The sequence below is a fragment of the Schistocerca nitens genome, chromosome 1 (genome assembly GCF_023898315.1).
Source record: "Schistocerca nitens isolate TAMUIC-IGC-003100 chromosome 1, iqSchNite1.1, whole genome shotgun sequence".
Taxonomy (NCBI): Eukaryota; Metazoa; Arthropoda; class Insecta; order Orthoptera; family Acrididae; genus Schistocerca; species Schistocerca nitens.
The window spans coordinates 920,707,272-920,728,926 of NC_064614.1; the positions used below are offsets into that span (position 1 = coordinate 920,707,272).

At 37.0% G+C, this 21,655-nt stretch overlaps 1 protein-coding gene across 3 annotated transcripts in view; it reads right to left on the minus strand.

The window, feature by feature from the left end:
* LOC126192404 (protein similar) overlaps positions 1–21,655 on the minus strand; it is a 734,705-nt gene that overhangs the window by 300,041 nt on the left and 413,009 nt on the right. For all 3 annotated transcript variants that reach the window (XM_049932602.1, XM_049932600.1, XM_049932601.1), the window contains exons 3-5: positions 14,733–14,878; positions 12,911–13,093; positions 1,395–1,630 (exon numbers count right to left, since the gene is read on the minus strand). In XM_049932602.1, the coding sequence (XP_049788559.1) occupies positions 1,395–1,630; positions 12,911–13,093; positions 14,733–14,878 (565 nt within the window). The remainder of the gene's footprint in view (positions 1–1,394; positions 1,631–12,910; positions 13,094–14,732; positions 14,879–21,655) is intronic.

Below are 21,655 nucleotides of genomic sequence, written 5' to 3' on the forward strand. Positions count from 1 at the left end.
AAGACTCAACGACTTCCAACAGGTTTTTTGATGATACATCACTGAAGTGGACATGAGACATAAACCTGTAGAAATAAGGAACACCAAAAGTCATACTTTTATAAGATATATTAATTACACAACCAGTTTTGACAGTACATTAGTGTCATCTTCAGGTCCCTATGCAAAATGAATGGTGATATCCAATGCTCAGTGCATCAAGACATGTACCATGTATGGTCTCATGGATCTACATTTATATTTGGCAGCCGTTTTCAGATGGCTAGGGTGCACACATCATGTAAGTAGAAATCCATGAGACCAGTGTAAACATACTACTTGTCACAATGCACTAAGGGTTGGATATCACAATGCAGTTTTCATAGGGGCCTGAAGATGACCCTAACGTAGTGTCAAAACTGGTCGCATAATTCATATATTTTATAAAAAATATCACTTTTGATATTCCTTATTTCTGCAACATACAATGGGGGACATCACTTGAAAGCACAGTGTATTACAGAGACACTTACTTTCAAATTCAGGAAATTCTTAACTTCCAACATTAGTCAAGAAAATATGTTATTTCATCCAACACACAACTCAACCATGACAGTAAATTTAGATAAATTTGAGCCTACAAAAGATGATTACTGACACTTGTTATCCCTGTGCATCATCAGCAAATGAAACAACCTGCACTTGAAGCAGACAAAAACTGTGATCTTAACATTAAAAATGGTTCAGTTAACACCTGCTAATGGGTATCCCTTCTTCAATGCAGGCTACTTTAAGGAGAAGAAAATCTGCATTGGATTCACTATTGTTAGCTCATTTTCAATGTAAAATAGTAATAGCAACACACAAAATGTGCCTAAAACTTAAGGTACTGTTACAGTTAGTATCTTCTGTACAGATATGATCCAGGCATCTGATCAGTTACAAAATGTTCATTTCTTTAACTTCTTACATTTTCTAAATTTTTACATCACTATGAAGATATTCTATGAGCACCTATTATTGATATTCAAAATATTTAAAAGAAAGATTGATACATGGGAAAAAGTATGATAACATAATTTGTTAACAATTTCCACATGAATTATTCTTTGATATAATACATAAATTACAAAAATATGAAGTCAAGATAACTGGAGTGCTTTCTTCGGAGTAGTTCAATTTCATTGATGCCTTATGCAATCAAAATATCTGTAAGTGTTAATAGTGTAAAACATACAATCGTAATTATTTTACGAGCATTTGTCACAAATGCAAAAACTAACGGGGTAAATACAATAGCACTATGTGCATTAGTTGTCAATAAACACTGACTAGCAGCAGCAAAGAAACTCTGTGGGTTAATAAATTATTCAATACTATTGCTGCATTACACTATATGAAAAAGCTGTACTCACTTTTCATCAGCGTAAGTAAACTTCATGTCCAAACTGTGCTTGCTCAAGAAGGTTTGCTTGTCGAGTGGAATTTCAATGTTTGAAGGATGTGGAATTGGTTCACCAATGGCCACAAGACAGTGCTGCTGATCAACTGTGGAACAATCACTGTCACTACTGCACTCGCCACTGCTCTCCGACTTGATCTTCTTTTTACCAGAAGTACCAGGAAGCACATGGCCAGTGCAATGAATAACCTGAAAATGCAAAAAAGACCTCCACTGCATCTCTGGTGATCACTGCATCTGTTAAGATTAGTATTATATAAGAACACACCAACAGCTTTTAAATAGACTGCAATCTCTGTTTATTGCTGGTGCGCTAAAATTCATTTAAATTATATAAATATAAAGCTTTCTGCAACCCAACTGTTGATTTGAAGATCACAGTTCTATGGTACACGTAACTTTGTTGGAGATGGTATGCCTTCTGTAGGCCTTTGAAATGACTTATCCAGCCAGTTGTAAAGGAAGTTAACAGATCAACAAACACACTGAATTTCAGAGAAACTTAGCATTTCCATGGGTACATGAACTGGAGTGATTCTACATGGGAATTTGTGTACCAAATTATTTGTCCCAAAAGTTGACAAGAGATACCACACCGCTGACATAAAAAAATCACCACCACCAATTTGATACATTTTTCAACATAAAACTGGTCAGTCAGCCAAATGGAATAAGTTTTATTCACTGAGAAGTAGAATAAGGGGGGAGAGCAAGCCTAGTATGAATGGAAATAGCCTAGGAAATAGTTGAAAGTTTTGCACACTCAGAACAAATTAGAAACTGAATGGTAAATCGTGCACTTTTAAAGTACAGTGTCCTCTCTGGAGAAGAAATACACACCAATAATAAGCATATAGGATTTGTGTTTACTGTCTACCCAACAGTTCCAGCATGTACCACAGTTCTTCCAGGCTCATAACTTTCTTGATTGTATCATATGTGCATTTGTTTGGCACAGATGTTTCCAACTGCCAATAAACAACTCTCATGAAACCTGGAGGGTGGGTAGAGGGAACAAAATAATGCAGTATACATTTTTTGGTTGATAGCCATTTTCACTTTGAAGGGCTAAAATTCACCCCAAATGATAATTTGGCATACTAGATTTGGAAGGAATATCTTTGAAACAATGATATATAACAAATTTTCCCCATGTAAAAGTTGATACATAATTAACATTCTTGATAACTGTATAATCAAATTTTATAATAATTTACAATTTTGCAAAACACTCCATCACCATTAATTAATCATGGAAAATGAAAACTTTTGTTACAACGTGACTCAATGTGTAATAAAGTTGGTTTCTGAAATATCATTGCTGGAAAATAAGCTGTACACAATGTGCTGTCAGAGTACTTTCATTATACCTAATTAAAATCTCTAAACATTCATTATTAGCCTACTTATTACTTTTACTGATATTTGTTTTATGTTTTAAATTGTTATTTTACATTTCACGCTTTTTTTCTTCTTTCACATTGGCAGCCCTACAAATCTAACAATAATACACATTTTTCTCTCTCGATGGGAAAGAAAACATCTTTCGAATATCGTTTGACCTGGCCATACATTTTGTTTACCAGATTTAGATGGCGTCGCAAGGACATTCTTTTAAAACTACTACTGCAATGATTTTGTGTCATAACAATGAGTTATTTATTTTTTTTAATTAACAAAATATACTCATGTGAAATGGTAAACTAAAAAAAATTGCATGTGAAACATAAAACAATAATTTAAAACATAAAACAAGTATCAGTAAAATAAATAATTACACTAATAATGAATGTTCTGATATTTTAGTCAGGTATGTTGAAAATACTCTTACAGCACAGCGTGTACAGCTTATTTTACAAAAATGGTATTTCAGAAACCGGCTTTACACAGTGGTGACAAAACTCATGGGATACCTCCCAATATCATGTCATGCTTCCTTTTGCCTGGAGTAGTGCAGCAACTCAATGTGGCATGGACTCAAATAGACGTTGGAAGTCCCTTGCAGAAATATTGGGCCATGTCCTATAGCCATCCATAATTGCGAACATGTTGTTGGTGCAGGATTTTGTGCGTGAACTTACCTCTCAATTATGTCCCATAAATGTTCAATAGGATTCATGTCAGGTTATCTGGGGGCCAAATCATTCACTCAAACTGTCGAGAATATCCTTCAAACCATTCTCAAACAACTGTGGCCCGGTGACATGGCATGCTGTCATCCATATAAATTCCATCGTTGTTTGGCTGCAAATGGTCTCCAAGAAGCCATACACAACCATTTCCAGTCAATGATCGCTTCATTTGGACTGAGGACTCAGTCCATTCCATGTAAACATGGCCCACATTGTCATGGAGCCACCACCAGCTTCCATAGTGCCTTGCTGACGACTTGGTTCCATGGCTTGTGGGATCTGCACCACACACTAATACTATTGCCAGCTCTTATCAACTAAATTGGGACTCATCTCACCAGGCCACAGTTTTCCAGTCACCTAGGGTCCAACCGATATGGTCATGAGCCCATGAGAGGCACTGCAAGCGATGTCATGCTTTTAGCAAAGGTATTCGCATTGATCATCTGCTGCCATAGCCCATCAACAACAAACTACACTGCACTGTCCTAATATATACATTCATTGTATGTTCCACATGGATTTTTGGGGTTATTTCATTGTATGTTCCACATGGATTTTTGGGGTTATTTCACACTGTGTTGCTTTGTCTGTTAGCACTGACAACTCTACTCAAATGCCGCTGTTCTCGGTCATTAAGTGAAGGCCACTGCATTTTCTGTGGTGAGTGGTAATGCTTGAAACTTTGTATTTGTAGCACACTTTTGACACTGTGGATCCTGGAATATTGAATTCCCTAACAATTTCCAAAATGGAATGTCCCATGCACCTAGCAACAACTACCCTTCCGTGCTCAAAGTCTGTTAATTCCTATTGTGTGGCCATAATCACATCGTGAACCTTTTGATATGAATCAACTGAGTACAAACAACAATTCTACCAATGCACTCCCTTTTATACCTTATTTATACTATACCACCACCTTCTGTATACGTGCATATCACTATCCCATGGCACACCAACTCAGTGTATTACAAATGGATGTATGTAGCTTGGAAGATTCTTTAATTTATGTTACAATAATTTTTTTCATACTTCAGAATTAATTAATGGCAGTGGGGTATTTTGCAAAATTTAAAATTATTATGAAATTTGATTGTAGAGTTTTCAGGAACATTATATACATGTCAACTTTTATACGAGAAACATTTTTTATACACCACTGTTTTGAAGACATTCTCTCCAAATCTAATATTCCAAATTACCTTTTGGGGTTTGTTTTAACTCTTAAAAGTGAAATTAGGCACAAACAGAAAAATACATATTGCACTATTCTGCCTCCTCTACATACCCTCCAAGTTTCATGAAGATCGTTCATTGACACTTGGGAATGTTGCTGTGTCAGTGATTTTCTGTTCTCTAAATGTGAGAACTGTCTTTTCCAGCCCCATTCCAATGGAAAAGAGTTCAGTTACCACAGATGATTTCCTTGGCAAATGTCTTCAACTACCGGTCAACTTGTCATAATCCATTCAACAAATTGTTTTCATTTATACACAGCTACCGATTCAGTTCCATGCTGGTGCTGTCATTATGTCACTGAGAAGAAAGGAATTAGATATGCTGATTTTCTATTTGAATTCACCCATCAATGTTCTAGACTACTGCGAATTTTCTGGAACAGTTGAAAAAGACTTGGAAGTCTAAATGAGCAAGAGATCAGCCTGCTTCATCCTGAACCTGCATAATAATATGTGACAGAATAGTACCATATGCACTTGAAGGTAATTTTGGTCTCGTTTAGCCTTACAAATAAGTATCTTACTCTCTTACATCAGACCGGTGACAGGATTATGAAAATGTACTTAAATTCGTGATACATTATAATCCACAATTGTTAACTTTGAACCATCACTGGGGCATAGGCAGAGAGAAATTTGAAAGAGACGAAATGCAAAACAACACATACAATTGATTATATTCAAATTCGGAACATTTTAACAACTGTATCTACACAGGGACTGAATTATTTTTTTATGAACATCTCAAGCAACTAGTGCCAATAACATTTCCTAGAAGGATGCAGAGGCTCCTCTTGTAGTAACAGGTAGCATTACTGGAATATAAAAAGATAAAAGAGCAAAACTTAATAAAATAAGAGTCTCATCAACTGAGTGCTAGTGATAAATGGGTGATTGCTTTACTTGTCAATAGCAGAATATTAAGCAGTTGTGGAACATAGCTTTGCAGGCTGTGTGAATATCAGTGGCTGTTAAAGGAAGTAGTTTATGGTGGTGTGAAATGACTACTTCTGATTGTATCATATTGAGTTGATAATGACATCTAAGGAGAAGAAACTTCAACTTCAATGACCATGCGAGAGCTTGACACCCAGCCCTAGCCTGTCACATAGATGCAATTAACTGCTGTCAATATATTTCTGCAGCCTCAACAAGTTGCATGAAATGCATGCTGTTCTAACAATAATTCACCAAAGCTTATTTTTATATATTTTATTTACACTACCGGTTTTGAGTAATGGTTCATTCTATTGTAAGTGTCACAAACACACCATGTTTTGTTGTAATTATATTTTTTTACTTATGTTGTAAGATCTTGAGAGGTTATTTTTCAATTAGATCTACTTTTGTTTTGTTACATTTATATATCTGATATATCCGTTTATATTGCACATTAAATTTAGGATTGTATTTTGTTCCGAATTGTCTATTACTGATAAGAATTTTGTCAAAGTTCTCATTTTTGCTTAATATTTCTAAGTTCTGTTTGATCATTTAAAATGTTGTTTCATTTCGTTGTCAAATGTATGTAGATTTCTGTTTCCTCTAAGATGTTCATGTACCTTCCTTTTTTGACTCTATGAAAAATTGAAATATTAGTGCTTCATTTAGTGTACAGTGTCCATTCTCTCAAAGAAGCTTACTGTCCACGCACGTCAAGTGGCTGATGGAAGCAACTGTAAAGGCATTTCCCAATTATGGTCATTCTCATCAGCCACTGCACAAAGTGTCAACTTGGTTTGCATGGGCAGTACTAAATGTAGATAGGTAGTTTGTTGCTTTGATTTATATGTTTGTTGTATCTTACAGTAAATTTTCATTGTATTGTGCACTGTAGAACTTGTCACAATTTTATGCATTCCTGACGAGTCGCATTTCTGACTTTTGTGTGTTCTGTGTATTATGTTATTTCCTATCATTCTCTTTGCAGAATTTTAACATTAATACTGCCAAATTCTTGCCTACCTTCACTAACATTATTTCACTTTTTTTTAATTAGGCTGGATTTTCTTTCTGTGTATTTCATTTACCATATTTTATGTCAGTAATAAGTGACTTTATCAGCCCTTTGGATTTGTTCGCTGAAAAGTTTATTTTCTAAATGATCTTCCTGCAAGGCAGCTTCCTGGAGCCACCACATCATTCTGCTTGCCTCTCTTTCCTCGGAGAGTGGAATATTTGTGTGATAGCACTATGTCTAGGACATTGTTCAGTTCATGTATTCATGGTTGGCTAACCTTGTTTCATTTTATTTCTTATGTTGTTTATGGTTTCAATAAGTGGTAAATTGAGTCTTTATTCTGTTTTATTAGATCCATGGTATTTTTAACTATGTATTTCTTGGTGTATGTATAGTAATAGCTAAGCAGTTTATTGGTTATTTCTAATAAGTAAGTATGCTGGACTATTTCTATAATTTACAGCAGATCCAATAGGAATTCCTTATCTGCTTATTTTGGGTTGTGCTCCCAGTTTAGGTGCTTGCTGAGCATTAGTATACAATTATTCATTCCCTTATCAAAAAGTGAAAATCACTTTTCGTAACTGCATATTTAATAAGTGTCTCAATTTTGTTTGTTGTTCATCTTTCTACTCTCACAATGTTATTCGCTCTGAAAAATTCTTTTGTTTTGTAATACAGTCATCTTCATGCATAACTACAATTGTACCACCTTTGACTGCTTTTATCTCTCTAGCATCAGGTGATCACATTTTATTGTTGGTGCTTTTAAATTAATTAATGATTTCATAATTATTATTTCTACAACTTCTATACTCCTGTAGTGGGTCTGTTAAAAACTGTTGGTAATGTTGGCATATCATAATCATAATGTGCTTTACTATAGGCAATTTCAGATTTAATATTAGCATCATTAAATGCTGGGTCGTATTGCAGCTTCATCCTTTATGCAATAACTCCATTTCTTTAGGGTAAAATTTTATAACAGTAAGACTGCTTAGTCTAGAGTGAAATTTTCACTCTTTGGGACAGTGTTGTTGATATGAAACTTCCTGGCAAATTGAAACTGTGTGCCAGACCAAGACTCAAACTCGGAAGATGCTATGTCTCCGCAATAAGTGCTGCACGGATTGGCAACTTGCTTTAAATGTTCAGAAATGTAAAATTTGAAATTCACAAAACAGAAAAATGTAGTATCCTAGTGACTACAATATCAATGAGTCAGGAATGACCAACTTGTACAAATACCATAGATACATTAATCCTTGTTCCATAGATCATGAATGTGACATTTCATATGATGTGGAACATGTCACTTTAATGTAAGTTAACAGTTTATAGGGACATGAAATGGCATGATCACATAGGTTCAGTCATGGATAAAGCAGGTGGTAGACTTCAGTTTATTGGTGGAATAATGGGGAACTACAATCAATCTACAAAAGAGATTGCTTACAAATCATTCATTCTAGAATATTGCTCAAGTGTGTGGGACCTGTATCACATAGGACTACAGGGGATATTGAGCTCATACAGAGAAGGGCAGCACAAATGGACACAGGTTGACATAATCTGTGGAGAGTGTCGCAGAGATGATGAAGAAACTGATCTGGAAGACTTTTGAAGAAAGACGTATACTATCCCAAGAAAGTTTGTTAATCAGGTTTCAAGAACCAGCTTTAAATGATTTGTCTAGGAATATACTGCAACCTCCTACATATTGCCCACATAGTGATCGTTAGGATAAGATTAGAATAATTACTGCACACACAGAGGCATTCAAACAATCATTCTTCCCATGCTCCACGCGTGAATGGAACAGGAAGAAACCCTAATAACAGGTACAATTGGACATACCCTCGCCCATGCACCTCACAGTGGTTTGCAGAGTTTAGATGTAATGAGTGACAGGATATAACAAAAAAAGGAGAACAAACTGTGGGAGTTTAAAAATAGAAAAAGAGCCCTGTTCATTCACAAAAGACAATTGCTGTCTTCATTGTAAGAATGCTGTCAAATGTATGATATTGGAAGACTAAAAGATATTCACAGAGGAAAAGTACATTTAAAAGTGTCTGGGCAGAGTTCTGCCAACTCATGAAAACATCTGCTTGCACTTGAAGGTAGAAATGTGATCGCTAAACTATCAAACTGCTAGTGCTGACCTGAGATTGGCAGAGCAATATTACTGCCCCCATAGGCTTTCAGGCCATTCAATTAAATGAAGAAAAGAATGGAACAACTGCAGTTTTACACAAGAGTGAATGCAGTTCTACACAGGAGGCAAATTCACAGACGTGTATATTACAGATACTTGGAGCCAGGATCCAGATCTCCCTCTTCCCCCCTCCCCCCAAACAGTATCAAGAGGTGTTACCACTTGCCACATATAAGGAACTTTATTATTATTATTATTATTATTATTATTATTATTATTATTTTACATAACTGACTTCTGAGGAAACAGCTTTGCTGTATGGAGAAGATTCTCTGACAAACTGTCACATTCTTTCAGAGACTGCGAATAATTTCAGTGGCATCAGTTCACCCTCAGATATGCTTTATACTCAAGTTGGCCTTCTTCATTAGTCACTGAAGAGAACATTGCTTCACTATGGAAATTATGGCTGCGAAGTGTGACGTCTAGTCTAGTTTCCATCAAAATAATTATATTATTCTGGTGGAATAGTGTGAACTAACTGGAGGCTTTAAAAGAAATGAAGTTATGAATGGTGGGCTCCATGCGGTTCCCAAGTCGTGCAGCGACCGTAAACCATAAAATTACCAAATATACAGCAACCAGTTGCAAAATCATGTTTTATTTATTCACTTTTGCAAATCGATTTCAATTGATTAACAGCCATCATCGGTGCTTTCAGCCAATATAAACTACTCAGGGCACATATTGGTTGAAAGCACCGATGATGGCTGTTAATCAATTGAAATCGATTTGCAAAAGTGAATAAATAAAACATGATTTTGTGACTGGTTGCTGCATATTTGGTAATTTTAAGAAATGAATTTATTTTCTACATTGGCAACAGGATTACTGGAGGTGGGACACACTTTTTGTTTTGAAAAAAAGCTTGGAGATGATTTAGTTATGCTTTGCTTCACTTAGCATACAAAGCATTATTTCAAGTTGACCACCTCCTGAACTGAATATTTGGTACTAATTTTCAGCAACTGATAGGTACTCTTCTTCAATGTCTCTTCCTACAATACTAATCTATTTCTTGCAAATGTGTTACTTATTTACTACCACTTCTCCTGTATCAGTGCTTCTGATCTGAGATGGTTCCCACTCTTCTCACCTCTTTTCAGGTGTTCTAGTGCTTATTACTTGTTCTTGGTAAGACTAATTGTTAACCTTCTGTTGGGCGCGGTGTTTGTCGCAGCGAGATCGTGCACGGTGTATCAAATTGATCACACCGTTTATTCACGTGATCATTTATTAAATTCTGTTCACAAAACATATTATGAGTGCCAAATATATTTAAAGACTGACAAAGATGACATACGAGCACAACTGCAGTAGAAATATTCATCATTCAGATTTCTTATCGTCAATGTTGGGCTTTAGTAACAAATGATAAAAACGTCACTTTTTCATTTGCTTCTTTCTTATATTTCACAAATAAAACACATTACAAATGACAATTATCTTTACAGAAAGGCTATTATGACACCGGAGCAGAACAACAATGATATTACAACTCATTCATTTGTTTCATCGTCACTTTTTGACTGTGGTAACAAATGCGGAATTTTTCCGCATTCAGAGCAAAAAGGTTCAATGTGTGTCACACAGATAGGCTTCTGACACATTTTGTCAGTCTTTTTTTTTTTCTGTGCAGGTATTACACCTTTTCCTCTTGATCCCAGTCCCTTGTTCTTCGTTTCTGCTTGTGTCTTCTGCTTCTTCTTCACACGTTGGCCTATATTGTTGCAGCCGCAGTTGAAGATCTCTGTGAATTCCTGAGGTGTCCAAGCTTCTACGAACCAAGTGAGGTAGAACTAACGCATGTGAGAGTTGCTTCAGGAATGCCTTTCTTCGGATAAAATTCTCGTTGTTGCCATAGTAAATTACTTGTGAATTGATTCCACTCATATTGATCATTGCAAAAAATATGACCATGGGCCAACGGCACACATTTCTTGCTATACTGTATGAAGCGGTCAACTTATCTGTAGTGTCAACTCCACCTTTGGTGCTATTGTAAAATGTCACAATGGATAGCTTCTGTTTATCTCCAGTGTCAGCATCTACTGAATTATCTTCATGCAAACTTGCCAAGTTAACACACTTCCCCTTTCTTGAAGCCAAAAAGTGAACTATGGACAGCCCTGCCTGTACTGGTAGCAAACTCCAGAGGAATCTCACACTTGTTTTTCTTCATCGTACCAACAAAAGAAAGATTTTTTTCTTCTTAGCTCTTCTATCAAACGAATACTAGTAAACCAATTGTCTGCTGTCACATTCCGACCTGACTGATAAATTGGTTCACGTAGTCGCAAAACAACATCTGAAGGTTTATTGCTAACATGGTACAATCCTTCTGGCTGCAGACCAGCGTATATTTCAAGATTATAGAGATAAAATACTTGGGAATCCACAAGAGCATATATCTTAATTCCATATTTGTTTGGTTTGCTAGGTATGTATTCGCGAAAACTGCACCTTCCACGGAATCCTTCAAGTTTCTCATCTACTGTAACGTTTTCTACGAGGGTGTAGGATTTCTGGCAACTCTGTACAAACAGAGAAAATATTTCCCGAATCGCTGTTATCTTGTCTAATTTTCTCCTTTCATCACGAGTCACACAATTGTCAAATCTAAGGCACCGCATGATGAATTTGAAACGTTTTATGTTCATAACGAGACGAAATTTTTCAATTCCATCCCCATCATTTCCCCACAGATCTTCTAAGTTTTGTCTGTTACTTTTGTTAACACCAGCCAAAAACAGAAGACCAATGAAAGCTTTTAATTCAATAATATCTATAGGTTTTACGTCACTCTTTCGCTGAAAAGAAGCTTTGATGCTCTCAATATACTGATTGGTATATAGAACTATAATCGACAAAATGTCGTCATCTATGAGGCAATTCCAACATTCCAAAGGCGTTCTCAATGCTTTCGCCGCACCTATAGGACCAGGTAACTTTCGAATAATATTGTGGGCCCTGAAACGTACTCTCTGGGATGGTGGAACTTTATTCCATTTTCTCTCTTTGTCCCTTCCAGTATAATAATGCTGGCTTTCTTCAAGTACTTCCTCGTCGTTTTCACTGTCATTTTCCTCTGTTTCTGAATCTTCCTGCTGAACTTCAACTGCATCATCACAATCTGTGTCTACTTCATCTGCAAAATCCTCTTGAACTTCATTATCCTCATCGAACAACATTTTTTGTATTTCCCTCATCGAACAACATTTTTTGTATTTCTGCAACATGATTTGGGTCAAGGAGGTTGTACGTCTTACTGTAGCCTGCCATGATCAAGTGTCTCACACCTAAAATGATAAAATTCCTATAAAATAACACAGTCAGGCGCAGTGTATCAATTTGATACCTGATACTCAAACATTCTTAACTGACGATTAAACGGTCCAAAAAGAAAATAAGTGCATTACACATTGTATATTAACATTGTACTACTTACTAAGTTATGTTGATAACCAAAGAAATGAATTGTTGAAATGCAACATGAATGGGAGCAATGTATCAAACTGATCAATCAGCACATATATCGACAACAGAGCAGTCATATCGACACTGAAGCACACAACAATGACAAGCGTTCGGAAAAGGCTAGCTACTAGCGAGTAGGCATCAGTGTTCCCACTCATTGACAAATAATATACAGTAAACTTCGAGGTATATCAATTTGACCAGCCGCGCCCGACGGAAGGTTAATGGTAGTGGTCATGTGACTGTTGGGGTGGTGGTGGTGGTGGTGGTGGTGGTGGTGGTGTCGCCATTAGAGAAAAGATGACTCAACTGTATTATCTTAACATTAAACACTTTTTCTGCAATTCTTCTGCATACTACCATCAACTTTAGTTGCACAGTAATAATAAAACAGTGAAAAACAATTATGTGGGTATAATGTGTATTTTATATTCAACTCACCTTATAAGTAGCTGACTTTATATTTACATTTCTGCCTTTGCTAGTCAAAGTGCACTTCATCCTAATGAAGAAAGAACGTGGAATAGAAGGCACAACTGGAGTCTTGATGGAGAGAATCTCTTTAATTTCCTCGTGGTCACATGGATGGCTGAATTCATATATACTGTGGCCCATAAGATCAATCTAGAAGCAAATGTTGTAAATGTTACCACAATGGATACTATAAATAATGAATTTGTACATTATCACTTTCTAACAACACACTAGTACCAAGAAAATAATATCCAATGTAGCGAAACGCACAACAAAATGACTGTCAAACGGGTAAGCTTATTACCAAAAAGGCCTTCATCGAAATTAGACCCCACACACACACACACACACACACACACACACACACACACACACACACACACACACACACACACACAAAAACTCAACAAACGACTGCAGCGTCTGGCTGCCAAGGTCAGCTGTTAATGCCGACGAAGGCCTTTTTGGCTGAAACCTTACCTGTTTGACAGTCTTTCTGTTCTGCCTATCTGCTAGTCAGCATCACCCCTATATGATGAGTAGCCATCTATCCTTTTCGTACTATTGTCATTATTCCATCCTGTATTTCCCATTGTTGGGGTGGAAGGACCGGTCAAGTACTTCTAGGGATGGTGATGAGTGTAAGGAAGGGGTGGATTTGGCAAGTATGTATAACTCGGGCATGCATGACAAAATATAAACCAAACATAGCACATAAATGGCTTACTGTCTAGAAAAGAAAATACTATGGGGAAAAACACTGCTGCCATCCCCATTTCTGGGTGGTGGTGGTTCGAAACTGTTGGTATAGGCATAAATCTGAAATGATTGAAACAATTTCAACCAAACTTGGTATATGTGAGTGAGTGAGTGAGAGAGTGAAGTAAGAGTAGCAGAGTTCATTTGTGAGTCTACCACCCAAGATGTAATTACAGACATGCAAGTGGCCTTTTTTTTAAAGTAATATATGGGAATGGTTAAAGCTTCAGCGGAGAAAAAATGTTAAATGACATGAGTTGAGCAGATCAATCTTTCATGAGGAAAAACACAGATACAGATAAAAGATGGGCTTTACTGTAATCTTCACTTTCCTTCCTCCCCCTCATACAATGGTTCCAAGTGACATGCACCCTCCTCCAACTATATCCTCTTTTCTTTCCAGAATATGAGATCTTTGTTTCTAGACATCAGGGGTATTATCAATACAGAATTACATTTCCTGAAACAAAGTATTGCTCACCTCATCTGTCAATTAAAATTTCTGAATGGAACTTACCAGTTCAAACTTTATGGTAAATAATATTTCCATATATTAGTTTTGGAAAAAAATATTATTATACAGTGTTTTAATTACACCCAGTTAAACCTATATCATTGTGAATAACCATAACATATGTATTAATAGAGAACAAAATAAAATGAACAGCACTTTCCAGTAAGTTTCTGGTATTATTTCACTAGGTTACCATTTGGATAGCAATGAGAAACATTTTTCTATCAGCAAACCGATATATGCAATTACATGCTTTGATATTGATCTTTTTCTGGGGACATTAAAAACATTTTTGCTTTTAGCTCTATAATGATTGCATGGGTTACACTGTTTCAGCATGTTCACAAACATGTAATCAATAGTACACAAAACAGCAGCAATATCAGATAAAATCATACGTTACAAACTACCCTCTTGCATGTACTTTATAGTGATCAGTACTCAGTGGTGCAAGCACACATCATAGGTCAGAATATGGCCATTACCTTGTAACATTTGACATATAGCACAACATACCTGAGGAATACCGAGGTACTCATTAATGTTATCTGACAGGAAAATCATGTCTCCATCAGCAGACAGAACCAACAGAAAGCCTTCCAGTGCCTTTAAGAATAGGGGATCACTGATAGCATCAGCCTTACAGTCAGTCGGTTCCGGAGCTAAAAAGACAAAAATTAAAACAAAATGTCTGTTCAAATAAAAAATACAAACAAATGCATTACTATTAACAGGCAAAGCAACAACATCTATCACATCTGTCAATACCTGATACCTTCAGGAAACATTCAAAAGCAAATGTGAAATTTTTGTGCTCCTTATCAAAAGTTTTTCTACAATAAAAGCTGAAAGGAAGAGACGACATAAAAGGTTTGCAGAAGTAGCAAAGTGAGGCTTAAATCAATTGGAATCAACAGACAACAAGCATGCCTAAACCGAGCCAGCAAACAAGATAAATGCTTATGAGGATTATCTATTAACTAGCATAGGAGGCAGGACCTATTTATACATAAAAAATTTTAATTGTTTGATTATGGTGACTCAGTTTGCATGTAAATACATTTTTACCACACTACTTCATTTGCTTGATATTGCAAGGCTTAAGCTAGCTTGAACAGTAATGACTTCCAGTTTTTGTAAGATGTTTTTCTTTTACTTTTTCTAATGATAATGATAATAATAATAATAATAATAATAATTCCCATGGAGGCCCGGGAAAAGAATAGGCCTCCGGTATGTTCTGCCAGTCGTATAAGGCGACGAAAAGAACAAACTACTAATAGGGCTAACCCCCCTTTTAGTGTGATGAGTTGGTTCAGGGCAGAACTAAAGAAGCCTCGGACAAGCGCCGTCATGGTCGGGGACGACGTTTGAACCCTATGCCCGCCCACAATGGTAACGACACTGCTAGCCAACTGGAAAATGATTTAAATCCAAATAGAGATGTTTTGCAGGATATGCTTCCTGCAACCACCCTAGAAGGAAAACAAAGACAGAGGATGAGATGGTCAGATGAAGTTAATCGACACCTCATGTTCTGTTATTACCAAGCAACAAACCTAGGAACCAACACAACTGGATACAGATCACAAGTATACACAACATTTAATATCAGATACCCAGAATTAAAATTTTTAACAGAACAATGACTAGCTGATCAGATCCGTGTAATAATCAAAAATAACAGGATACCCCAGTCAGAATTAGAAAACATCAAACAACAAGTACAACAAATACTGGAACAAAATAATGTGCAATCAGAAGAAGAAGAAAATACAGTAATGGACTCAAACATCCCAGAGCAAACAAACAAAGAACAGCACGCATCAATTAAACAATCAGAGGAAAACGAAATATTAAGACAGCCACCAGAACAAGCACAAATAGAACTCGAAGTAACACACATGTTAGATATAGAAGAAAAATTTCAGCTGACATATATAGAATACAAAGACACAAATACAGACATTAGACCATTCTTGCATAGACCGCCAAATAACCCACAAGTCGAAACAACAATAAAAACTATCAACACAATCATACACAACAAAATAAATGAAAACACAACTATGGAAGACTTACAACTACTGGTTTATATAGGAGCACTCACTACACTAAATATACACACTAGGCAGAGATCAGAACCAACCAACACACAGAAGAAACCCACAAAACCAGCATGGCAACACAGGCTACAGATCAGAATAGAAGAACTGAGAAAAGACATCGGACAGCTAACACAATTTTTAGGAAATGAAATGTCAGAAAAAAAAAAACGGAAAAGGTTAGGTAAAATCTCACAACAAGAACCGACAGAGCAATTAGATGAAAAGAAGCAGAAATTACAAGCATTGGCCAAACGACTTAGAAGATACAAAAAAAAGTGAAAATAGAAGGAAACAAAACCAAACATTCAACACAAACCAAAAGAAATTTTACCAGACAATAGATAACACACACATTAAAATAGACAATCCACCAAACATAACAGACATGGAACACTTCTGGAGCAACATATGGACAAACCCGGTACAACATAACAGGCATGCATGGTGGATACAAGCAGAAACAGACACATACAAGATGATACCACAAATGCCTGAAGTGATAACTTTGCAACATGAAGTCACCCGAGCAATTAATTGTACTCACAATTGGAAAGCCCCTGGAAAAGATAAAATAGCAAATTTCTGGCTAAAGAAGTTCACCTCAACACATTCACATCTAACTAAATTATTTAACAGTTACATTGCAGACCCAAACACATTCCCTGATACACTCACACATGGAATAATCTGAAACCTAAAGATCAAGCAGACACAGCAAACCCAGCTAAATATCGCCCCATAACATGCCTACCAACAATATACATAATCATGTCCATTATAATTATCCGGGCTGTTATGCCGTGGTCGGTTGACGAATTCTGTGTCGATTCCCAACGTTATATTACTTTTCGGCGGTTTTGCATTGGCAAATATTCTTACTGTTTCTATACGGATTTCTTCAGCTGTTACAGAATCCACACTGCGAATTCCTGCTTCTACACTGGCTATAATTTCTTCCGTGGGCACAAAACGCGGACTAACAGCAAAATTTCCTCCCTTGGCAAGCACAGTAATATAACTGTGGGTGAGAGAAGAGCTTTAAAACTCCTGAATGACGACGATAGTATTTTGGTTCTCCCAGCTGACAAAGGAAGCGCAACGGTTGTTATGGATGTGGCCGACTATCGGGGTAAAATTACTGATCTGCTGGATCCGCAAGCATATAGGAAGCTGAATAAGGACATACTAAGTGCCATTGGTTCGCCCACCTACTTGTTAACCAAGTTTTTGACTACGCTGCTAAAACCACATGTGGGCCGTTCGGACTCTTATATAAAGAAGTCGACACATTTCATCAGCAGATTGAATGGCATAGTGGTCCAGCCGGAGGACATATTGGTCAGCTTCGATGTGGTATCGCTGTTTACCATGGTTCCACTTAATGATGTATTGGAACAGCTGGATCGAATTTTTCCTGCCGATATTTCAGAACTGTTTAAGTGTTGTTTGATGACCACATACTTCAAGTGGAATGAACAGTTTTATGAGCAAACGGATGGCGTGGCTATGGGAAGCCCCCCTAAGTCCCGTAATTGCAAACTTCGTTATGGAGAAATTCGAAGAACAGGCCTTAGGTACTGCCAGCAAAAAACCAAATGTATGGTTCCGATACGTGGATGACACGTTTGTGCTGTGGAGACATGGTAGGGAGGAACTAAGCCGGTTCCATGACCATCTGAACAGTATAAACTCGAGTATTCAGTTTACAATGGAGAAGGAGGTAGACGGCAAGTTACATTTCCTCGATGTGCTTGTTTTTAGAAACGAAAATGGTAGTTTGGGCCACTCAGTATACCGCAAACCCACGCACACGGACCGTTATTTGCACCGGGATTCGAACCACCACCGACAACAGAAGCGGGGTGTTATCAAGACGTTAGCAGACAGAGCTAGAAATATTTGTGAACCTGAGTTGCTCGACGCTGAGATGGAACATCTCCACAATGCACTAATGAAGAACGGATATTCGTCCGCCGAAATAAAACGTGCGTTGAGGCACCCACGCAGAAATCATACTGACGTACAGGCTACTGCAAAATCTAAGGTTTTCCTGCCGTTTGTTAAAAATGTAACGGAAAGAATAGGGAGGATCTTGACGAAGCGGAATATTACCGTAATTTACAAGCCCACCAGGAAGATACGGAAATACCTTAAGCCTGCCAAGGACGCTCGCAAACCACTGGAAAAATCTGGAGTGTATAGGATCCCATGCAGCTGTGGTGATGTTTATGTGGGTACCACTAAAAGAACTGTTTCTAAACGTTTGGAAGAGCATAAGGGAAATTGCAGAAGAGGAGAAACGGAACGATCAGCTGTTGCGGAGCATGCTTTCCAGCCAGGGAACCACAATATTCGTTTCGAGGAGACGCAAGTACTAGCGGCCACAAGCGGATATTACGAAAGGCTCTACAGGGAGGCAATCGAAATCGCTAAACACCCTAATAATTTCAACCGTAAGGAGGAGGGTGTGAAATTAAACGGCATGTGGATGCCGGTGTTAAAGAAGATGTGTACCACCCGCCCACTAGTGGGTGATGGCAAGGGCGATCGACGGCGACGGACAGCGGCCAATTGCACTGACGTTTTCAAAACACGTGACGTCACGCCGCGGCGTGGGAGCGCGCGGACACGGAATTTAGCGGCAGTCAGTAGCGAGCCAGTGGGTGTGTTGGACCTTCCATTGAGCTACGGACCCCCTTGAAGATGTCTCCTGCAGTCGGAGACGAAACGTTGGGAATCGACACAGAATTCGTCAACCGACCACGGCATAACAGCCCGGATAATTATAATGGACATGATATTTCCGGCCGTGAAAGTCTACATTTTAATATACAAAATATTAACTTCAGTAATTACACAGAAATTAATGACACATACAACACAGAACAAAATTATAAATGAAGAACAAAAAGGCTGTTGCAAAGGAGCACGAGAATGTAAAGAGCAACTCATAATAGATGCAGAGCTGACATATCAAGCTAAAACTAAACAAAGGTCGCTACACTACGCATACATTGATTACCAAAAAACTTCTGATAGTGTACCCCACTCATGGTTACTACAAATATTGGAAATATACAAAGTAGATCCTAAATTAATACAGTTCCTAAACACAGTAATGAAAAATTGGAAAACCACTCTCAATATCCAAACAAGTGCAAATAATATCACATCACAGCCAATACAGATTAAGCGTGGAATATACCAAGGGGACTCATTAAGTCTTTTCTGGTTCTGCCTTGCTCTGAACCCACTATCCAACATGCTAAATAATACAAATTGTGGATACAATATTACTGGAACATACCCACACAAAATCACACATTTGCTATACATGGATGATCTAAAATTACTGGCAGCAACAAATCAACAACTCAACCAATTACTAAAGATAACAGAAGTATTCAGCAATGATATAAATATGGCTTTTGGAACAGACAAATGTAAGAAAAATAGCATAGTCAAGGGAAAACACACTAAACAGGAAGATTACATATTGGATATCCACAGCGACTGCATAGAAGCGATGGAAAAAACAGATGCCTATAAATATCTAGGATACAGACAAAAAATAGGAATAGATAATACAAATATTAAAGAAGAACTAAAAGAAAAATATAGACAAAGACTGACAAAAATACTGAAAACAGAATTGACAGCAAGAAACAAGACAAAAGCTATAAATACTTATGCTATACCAATATTGACCTACTCATTTGGAGTAGTGAAATGGAGTAACACAGACCTAGAAGCACTCAATACACTTACACGATCACAATGCCACAAATATAGAATACATCACATACATTCAACAACAGAAAGATTCACATTAAGCAGAAAGAATGGAGGAAGGGGATTTATCGACATAAAAAACCTACATTATGGACAGGTAGACAATATAAGAAAATTCTTTATAGAACGAGCAGAAACTAGCAAAATACACGTAGCAATCTCTCATATAAAGACATCGGCTACACCATTGCAACTTCATAACCACTTCTACAACCCTTTAGATCACATAACATCAACAGATACAAAGAAAGTAAATTGGAAAAAGAAAACACTAAATGGCAAGCACCCGTATCATCTAACACAGCCACACATCGATCAAGACGCATCCAACACATGGCTAAGAAAAGGCAATATATACAGTGAGACGGAAAGATTCATGATTGCAATACAGGATCAAACAATAAATACCAGATATTACAGCAAGCACATTATTAAAGATCCCAATACCACAACAGATAAATGCAGACTTTGCAAACAACAAATAGAAACAGTAGATCACATCACAAGCGGATGTACAATACTAGCAAATACAGAATATACCAGAAGACATGACAATGTAGCAAAAATAATACATCAACAACTTGCCATACAACATAAACTAATAAAACAACACGCTCCCACATACAAGTATGCACCACAAAATGTACTGGAGAATGATGAATACAAATTATACTGTAACAGAACCATTATAACAGATAAAACAACACCACATAACAAACCTGACATCATACTCACCAATAAAAAGAAGAAATTAACACAACTAATCGAAATATCCATACCCAATACAAAAAATATACAGAAGAAAACAGGAGAAAAAATTGAAAAATACATCCAACTGGCTGAGGAAGTCAAGGATATGTGGCATCAGGATAAAGTTGACATTATACCAATTGTACTATCAACTACAGGAGTCATACTACGCAATATCCACCAGTACATCAGCGCAATACAGCTACATCGAAACATATATATACAACTACAGAAATCTGTAATTATTGATACATGTTCAATTACCCGAAAGTTCCTAAATGCAATGTAACATATACCGTACAGTTAAAAGGAAGTGATGCTTGATCAAGGTCCGTGTCACTTTCCATTTTTAACCAGACCTAACGTCTGAGACAGGAAAGAATAATAATAATAATAATAATGGAATGTGTCTAGCTTGAAGCAACTTTGAAAACATCCTAATATCTTGTAGAAGAGTGTGCCAACAAATTTACTAAACTTAACAATCAAGTAAAATAATAATTATATGCTGAGTTTTATATGTAATTTCATCTCACACTCTCATCATGTCATGAAATGACAAATTTCAGTGCTCTGTTCTCAATTACCAATGCTCTCTGGTCCCGCTGCATAAGAATCAACTTCAAAATGGTTTACTTCACTTTCGTGGTTGCTGTCTCAAGTTAGGTGACAGTTTGAAATTGTTTCATTTCACTCCAGTTAGAGACGTCTTCTCGATGTGGTACATTAACTTTCACAGTGGACGAGCGAGCTAAGTCATCATTTTTGAAGGGTCCAACAAGGCTCTCA